Here is an 8,499-nt window from a genome sequence, read left to right on the forward strand (position 1 = left end):
TTGATACATTCCTCACTTACTTTTTGAGGGAATTGAGAATTTTCATAGAAATACCACATTGTACCCAGGTTTTGATTGGTTTGGGGCAGCCTTTCCCCTTGACTGTAATTCCCTCCATTTCCAGCCTGTACACATTCACCTCTGAAATACAATTAAACAAACTCTAAGCAAGTGGGATTTTTACACTCAAAGCAGCCCCCACCCCAGAACTTTTCAGAATGTAGCAGCACACCATTTTAGAAACTAACATATTATGGATATTACAATATAAACATTTGCATTCAATAATAAATCAATATGCTGTTAACTGCTTTTTATTATGTTCATCCCATCGGCTGGTGGCAGGGAACGCCCCACTAGCTCTGCCTGGCCTAGTGCGTGCTTGCTCCCAGAACAGCAGTGGACTCCCCACATATGGCTCCAAGTCACTGATGAGAATCAGGAACCAGTGGGGCAAGTTCTCCCTTTAGATCCCCACCGCAACCTGCCCTGAACTCCAGCCCTAACAGAGAGAGTCTGGGGACACAGCCAGCAGTACAAGACACTGGGCTACACATGCAGCACATGGAGAGCGCTGAGGTGGTGGGAGTAGCAGGGGGTAGACAATAGGATACGTGAGGGTAGAGTGGGAACACCAGGGCATGCCATGGCACTGACACTACCACTGCTGTGGGGTGACACCATGCAGTGCACCTCAGTTTTCAGGAGGCACATTTAGACCAAACTAAGAACTGGCTGCAACAGAAATGCACCTGCCTGTACTGCATCAGGCAGGCACCCTGCTTCTCCTGTGGCTCTTCCCAGTGCAGCTCTGACCTGCTTCCTGCAAACCAAGGCACCAGGGCAGTTTCTCCCCATGGTGGCAGCAGCCTGGAGACAGATGCTGCTGCCACCAGGTAGAACTGCCATGCATCTCAGTTTTTCGGAAAGCCAAACCAGGAAAAGCTGCAGGAGAAACAGCACGTCTGCCTAATGCAATGCAGACAGTCTTGCCTTACTGTGCAGCTCTTCCTGGTTTAGCTGTGACATGTCTAGGCACACAGGGCAGTTCCTCCCCAGTGTTGCAGTACCTCTGGCAGGTTCTTGCAGCACCACAGTTGAGAACCACTGTTCTAAGCATTTCTCAATATCCTTCTCAGTCTGCTTGAAACGTGCAGTCTAAAAAAGGTGAGTTTTTTTTGCAGCATAGAAATAAAATTTAGCCTGCCAGAGACACAGATGCGGGTCTGTACAAGAAACTGTATTACACTGACAACGGGCAGCCCACAAACATAACATCATGAAATAATCCATAACAATTACCGATCTCAGTTGTTTCAACTTCACTCCCTCCCTGCCAGATCAGTCTCCAGGATCTCCCTTTTATCCTTCAATTCAATGTAGCCCATAACTGGGTTGCTATGAAGCCAGCTATTCTCAGATTACTGTCTGTAGATCATTTCCCAAGGGTTCACTAAATTTTTGCTTTACGTGGAAAGGGTAAGACCTAGAGAATTCACCGGTGCCTTACACAACAATGTTTGGCAGACATTTTCTTTCATTGCAAATAGCTTAAAATGCTCCATTATTATCTGTCATTACCTTCTGGGGTCATTTTAGCAAGCTCTGGAACTTCAACGTAGAAATTTTTCCTGAAGGGCTCATACTCTATCTTTCCATGATCCACTGGTTCTAGCAGCTTCCTCTGTTTGGTCTGATAGCCCGTCAAGGCAGTCTGAAGATCAACTTCTTCCTCTTCTGAAGAATACTGAAGAATACATTTTAAATCATATAGCAATTTATTTAGTAAAAACCAGCTAGAAGCATATATTTAGCTCACTGACACAGTAAGAGAAGGTTACTTTTCTCTCAAACCCAGCTAGGAGCGTTGGCTTTTCAAGCTCTACAGACCAGCCACAGCTGACAAATTTATGTCCCTGCTGTAATCCCTGGGCTGACTGCAATTCATGAAGGCATATAGAAGCCAGCTCTAAGCTACACACGTGTCCACTCTGCCATAGCAGAGTTCAGCACAGGCTAACTGCCCAGAGTACTTACCCAGCCTAACAAGTAGACCTTACATATCTTGCTGAGTTCTGAGCTGCGACAGCTACACTCCTAGTGGTCCTAACTGAACACCCAGACAAAACAGCAACATAGATAAATTACCAGTCAGATGTACAACTACCATTCACAAGTCAAATTACCCTCATACACACATCTTATTAGCTATGTGTTAAGTCAGCTAAGTTCACTCACATGCATATCTCAACTCCCAATTATATCAAACAGTCGGCACACTAAACAACCCAAAGCTTTCAAACAACTTTGTCTCTGCATAAGAACATGCAAGCGTGGTTCTTTTTGTTATTTTTAAACTACAGCACTGATGGATCTTATATATGGTCAGGTATATTCTGCCTAGCTTCGGGCAGTCCAACCAAGTCAGCAAGACTATCCACATATCTAATATACTGAGACTTCTTTTTCTAAGACAAATACCCCTTTTCCCAGTATACACAAAACACTTTCCAGTTACCTCCATTGCATCTTGGTCATTCTCCATCAGCTCCCCTTTCTTCTTTTCTGATTCTACAGCTGCCTTTTTGGTTGTCACCACAGTCACTACTTTGGTAACAGTTGGTCCAGATTTCTAGCAAAATAGTTAGAGAAAACCATTATATTACCACACGTACCACAGAAATATGCTGTGCAAAATATATCGATTCTGTACACTTCCAAATGCATAAGCCAGACTTTGCTCCTAGTTCTTCAGATGAAACTTCAATAGGGTTAATAGTAAAAATCTGATTTGTGGAGACTACGGTTAAGGTGAGCAGGTACCATTATTTAGCTTTTACTTGCTGGAATGTTTTTTTTTCCCCTGAAATATATTCTTCAACAGCATTTGCCTACATCGTAATGCTAACACTATGCTCGAGAAGACTGAAACACAAGACAATCTTATGAACCTATTTTACCTTTTCGCTCCCACCTCCACCCTTCACACTTCTCATATTGAACTTTTTGACTTCTTCTTTAACTTCTTCCATGTAAGCATCTAGAGGGTCTAATTCTTCATCTTCCACCTCCATGCCTTCTTTTTCTCCTTCTGCCGTTTCCTCCTCATCATCTAGTTAGAGGGAGAGAAATATTGTTTTCCAATTGGATGTTTTGTGGGGATTTTGTTACGGTTTAGTATAATGCAGATCTATGGAATATTAATAAAGGTGAAGCTCAACAACTGGGAAGCATTTATTGTAAAAGGTATAATGCACAGCAGAATACCATGAGGATAGGTGAACAATCTCTCTCAAAGGTCAGTCTGATTGGGAGGTAAAAAAGGAACTGTGGGCCAAAGATCAGCGCAGGAAAAGGATTCTTCCTTATGCCATCCAAGGACTTGGACACCAGTTGCAGGAACCCCAAAATACTGAGCCACAGCTCACCACAGATACTACACATGGACTCCTCTCCGTGGCAAAACATGTTCCAGAGGAATAAACACCACACCTGGGGTGCCAGCATAGCCAACATGCCTCCACGACCCCAGAAGCCAGAACTCTAAATCCAGAAATCAACATTTAGAGCAATGTATATTCCTCCCCTGGCGATATGCAAGTGGGAAGATTCTCCTGGGCCTGAAAATGACACGTGGCAGAGGATGAAATTTGCTGTGCTAAGACAGGAGGTCATCAGTACCTGGTCCATTTAGCTGCAAATTTAGTGTGGTTAAAAAAGTAGCAATTGTCAGTCCACAAACAAGTGCTGAAACCACAACATTTGAAGTTGTTGTTTTTTTTTTTGTTTTTTTTTTTAACTGGGAGAGGAATAAGGGGAAAAAGAAAAAAAATATATCCACATGTGTCACGGAACTGCTCGTTATGTCACATAACTAACTTGTATAGCTGCCCAATAATTGGTGGGTTCACTCTGTCCTCTCTTCCATTCCCAAAACCAGAGCTTGCTGGTCTCATTTATTGTTTCCTAAACTGTTTGTGTCCATGAACAAAACTATTTCACTACAACACATTTGACAAAAGCAGCTGAGAAATTTTAAAATCAAATGAAAATACAAAGCTAGGTTTTATTGTTAGGGGTAAAAGCTGAATTTGTTGAATTATTATGTAAAATCAAAATTTTAAAATACCATCATCATCTTCTAAGCTCCATTTTTTCCCCTGTTTCATTTCTTCAATTTCTTTTTTCAATTCTCCTATGTTTTCCATAGCCTTCTTGCGCTGTTCTTCCCTCCATTTCTCTACTCTCTCTTTTCGTTTTCTCATTTCCTCCTCCAGTTTGTTCTGATCAAAGTTCTGTGAGAAAAAAACAACCAACTCAAAGATTATTGCTCTGATCCTGCACTTCTTCATACAACTCGCCATCAGATCAGTGGCAGTTTTACTGGAAATATGGGTTGCAAGTCTGGCCTCCATAAAACCTATACCAACAGAAGTTAAACTTATTATAGAAGGAAAGAAAATACTGATGTTAACTGTAACACCTGAATATAAAACATCACACATCCAGTGCCAGATGGTCCTATGGATAGATCTTTCCAAACCAATACTCCTGAACCAGTTGCTCAATCTTTTAGGAAAAGTACACTACAGCAACAGTTCAACCTTTTTTCTTTTTGGTTTGTGAGCCAGTAAAAGGCCAAAAGAGTTCTCTTACCATCCACTATTTTCCATAATCCTTTGAATTAAATAAAGCAACTCTGAGTGGTTTATGGATAGAGGGAGCCTGATGTCAGAGTGCTGGTGGAGGAAGCACATGCTGTAGAATGGGTTGGGTGGGGATTCTGGTTTTAGGGCTCCAGTGCTAACAAATACAAAGATAGAGGGTTGCCCTTGAGACACTGTTTCTTTCCCCTGGAAAGGAGCAGTGTCCATAACTGGAGAGGAGCTCTAGGCTTGGGAAAATAACAGCGGTGGATTGAGCTTCTTCCTCTTCTTCCCTGGTCTCTTTCCGGGTTATTTTTCAGCTCCTCAGTCAATCACAAGGAAGTGACATAATGAGTTCACAACCAGCTGGTACGTTTGCATCCAGTAAGCTGAGGTGATCAGCCTTAAGGAGAAAACGTTTATGTCAAATAGTAGGAGTCCATCCTACTTCCCAAGGTACAGCAATTAACCCCCTCACACTCACAAGGACATTGCCCAGACCTAAAAGGGGATTATCTAAAGTTGTTTTTCTTTTTAATTACAATAAATCCTATCTAAATGTATTCTAATGCTACAGCATTTATGAAAGCTCCCGTTTAACTCGTACACGTTTCTCTCTTGGTGGCAGATTTATACATACATTAACCTCTTTATCCTTTTCTTCTTCTTTGTCCTCTTTCTCTTTTTTCTTTTCCTTGGTAACTTCTACACCTTCTGTCTTTTCTTTAGATCTTGATCTGAAAGGGGAAATCAAAGATGTATGACAGACTTTCACAAACTGTTCCAGCTTTTCTTTGGAGGTTTCACATGCTGGACAGAATCACTGCCATTAACACTATGCATAGGCTTATGCTTTTTAAATGCTTTTGAGAGTATGTATCACTTCACAGCAAATCTCTCCATTTCATGGAAATAAGTCCCACAACTGACAGATACGTAGACTCTATTAGGACCCACTGATTCATACACACTCTGGTTCTGTTCTCCTCATTTATTTCTCAGAGGAAGTTTCAGGCTTTGTTTCCAAACACGTACAGTTGATACTCTAGTGGCTCCACAGTTTATTTTACACCTCTTTGAATACAGCAGTTAGAACACAGATACTCAGAAATTCTTGCCTGTTACACTTCTAATGGCAAAGTGATCTAGCACTTTGCCCTAGAAATGCAAGTTCCCCCTGAGGATAGGCTACTGCCTGAAAGACATAAAAACACCTCCCCTCCAGGAAAGGCTACCTATAAATTGAATGCAACAGGCAGACATGCATTTGATATTAAATCCATTTATCACAAATGTTACTGTGCCTACCTCCTCCCAATAAAAAGTAGATGTCTCCAATCTAAACATCTAAACTCAGAATAATAAATGTAAAATTCCTTTTACTCAATTAAATCTTATTAAGCTGTTTCATAGCCCACTGGGCTATTTTAATGCAAACCATATGCTTATTTTACAAGACATTTTTATGTCATTCCAACTTCTCCAAGTGTAATTCTTGTGATTTCATGATTAAAATACTGGATTGTCATCATCCTGCTTATTCTATATAAACATCAGCGTAACAGTTTACATACTTTTAAATTATTTTACAATACAACTTGACTCTTTGCAATTATACTGTAAATTCCAATAAGAAGTTATTTAAAATGGCACATGACCTGAAGTTAGGTTTTACTTTATTTCTAACCCAGTGTAAAAAGAGATCAAACTTCACCACTTCACTATGACTATTTAGCAGTCAGTTCATTTGAATGTAAACTCCCAATGGTAGGGCCCTTGTCTAATTCATGTTCTAAATCAGTGGGGGCCAACCTTTATGGCAGGCATGCCACAAATTAGCCCCACATCCTTCACACATGTCTCTCTGATCCCATTCTTCTGCCCAATATGCTGCTATGTCTTCTGCTTCCTGCCTTCCCTGCCACTGTGTTGCCTGTCCCCTCCCTGGTCCAGTGTGCCACAGATACAGGCTGCCCATGCCATCTGTGGCACCCCTGTTCTACTTGGTGCTGAGCACACAGGCAGTGTTCAACAAACAGTTAAGAAACATGTACAAGTTTGGTCCTAGCCTATTTCTCCAAAGTGTTATACCACAGACTTATCTATTGGCATGGATACCACAGAAAAGCAGCTCTCAAATACTACTGGTTCACATACCACCTTCTCAAAAAATTGCTGGAATGTCAAGCTCAGGTATCACTACTGGCACACATAACAACAGTGTGAGAAACCCTGCCTCTTCTTTCATTACTATTCTGAATCCATTGCTATGAATGACTCTCGTTCTGTTATTAAAAGAAAAATACATACATCTCCAAAATAAATAATTCATCTGCCAGAGAACAGTGGGAAAAAGGAGTCATACAATTTATAAGTGGGAAACCAGTACCTGGATGATTGGCATTTGATCTGTCACATAATTCACCCCAAGAATTTATGATTACCAATTACTTTTCACAAAATCTTTTGAATTTTAATATTATAAAAAACAGAGTTCAACTGACTTTTCAGAGGGGACACACTAAGTTGACAATAGAGCCAGGAATACAGCCCACATCCCAGATGAAGTCAGCAACTGGCAGGGAGCAAATACGTCCTCATTAGAAGCTTGCTGCCCCTGGTAAAGATGCGTCATATCCACAAAATACAATAATGGCAGGTATTAAATAATATTACCTTTTTTGCCAAAATGTGTTAAATCTTTCCAGATGGCCTATTTTATTCTCCAACAAATGTGGAGGGTTTCCACTGGATTCTCTCTCTCGTTACTGAGGACCAATGTCCACAGAAGAGAAATGAGTCCATTTCAGTTTCTGCAGCTGAAAGATTAACCTAATGCATGAACTAGCCCTCTGCATGGGCTTTCTGAGTACACTGCTGGACCAGTGACAGTTAATTATCTAGGAAGATCCTCTAACAGCTGCCAATAGCTTAAGAAGCTGATGAGGTCATGGATTTGTAAAACAAATATAACTATGCAACATACAAAGGGGCTGTCAGTCACTTAGATTAAAGACTCAGTGTCATTTTGCAAACTTACACATAAGGAAACGAGATCTCTCCTGGGAAAACACCTTTGCATGCCATTGTAACAGTAAAAAAAAGTTTCCTGACTAAAAGAATAATTACAGGAAGAGGCAAACTCATTTAATATTAGCTAAATCCTCTATCTGGCAACTATAGCCAGGACCTGCAGAAACACAGATTACAATAAGTTTTCACCATGCCTTGTTACTGGGACAGCAGTTATAGCAGTGAATGCTTGTACCTGTTTTCTGTTTTCTTGTTCTTGCCAGGACTGGGGGATCGGGACCGTCTACCTCTACTTCTGCTTCTGGATCGTCTCCTATCCCGACTCCGTGTTCTTCTCCTCTCTCTGCTCCGTTCTCGCTCTCTGCTTCTGGACCGTCTGCCACAGGAGAAAAAATGTTTTATTTAGCATTCCATACATATGGTTGTAATTTTTTTAAAAATAAAAACATACTTGTGTTGGGGAAAACGTGACATAAATTGGCCTGTTAAGAAGTGAGGGGAAAGAAAGATCATTTTCAGCAGTGCCCTGCCAAAGAAAGCTAAGAACCATGAAGGCCAGAAACAGAGTTACAAAATCCAGCTACAGTACCATTTCCACCGGGTGGAAACATAGATAAACTTAACCTAAGAGAAACTTACTACCTAGCGCTTTACCTAATTTCACACCTGCCAGAGGCAGCCATGACAAGTAACCACAGCAAGCAGAACATCACAGGTAGAACATCCCTCACAGAAGAGCAGATACTTCAATTCACTTTCTTAAAGACATGTACTGTGACATGTACCTTGGGCGCTTCCTCTCCCGTGACCTTGATCTCCT

General features: G+C 41.1%; 1 protein-coding gene across 1 annotated transcript in view; it reads right to left on the reverse strand.

The window, feature by feature from the left end:
- The window catches only part of DDX46 (DEAD-box helicase 46), a 33,577-nt gene that overhangs the window by 17,042 nt on the left and 8,036 nt on the right, over positions 1-8,499 (reverse strand). The window contains exons 3-9 of the mRNA XM_019506271.1: positions 7,915-8,055; positions 5,287-5,383; positions 4,130-4,295; positions 2,961-3,112; positions 2,519-2,632; positions 1,582-1,747; positions 21-141 (exon numbers count right to left, since the gene is read on the reverse strand). Of these exons, the coding sequence (XP_019361816.1) occupies positions 21-141; positions 1,582-1,747; positions 2,519-2,632; positions 2,961-3,112; positions 4,130-4,295; positions 5,287-5,383; positions 7,915-8,055 (957 nt within the window). The remainder of the gene's footprint in view (positions 1-20; positions 142-1,581; positions 1,748-2,518; positions 2,633-2,960; positions 3,113-4,129; positions 4,296-5,286; positions 5,384-7,914; positions 8,056-8,499) is intronic.

The sequence above is a fragment of the Gavialis gangeticus genome, unplaced genomic scaffold (genome assembly GCF_001723915.1).
Source record: "Gavialis gangeticus isolate Ggan-Ray unplaced genomic scaffold, GavGan_comp1, whole genome shotgun sequence".
In the NCBI taxonomy this organism is placed as follows: domain Eukaryota; kingdom Metazoa; phylum Chordata; order Crocodylia; family Gavialidae; genus Gavialis; species Gavialis gangeticus.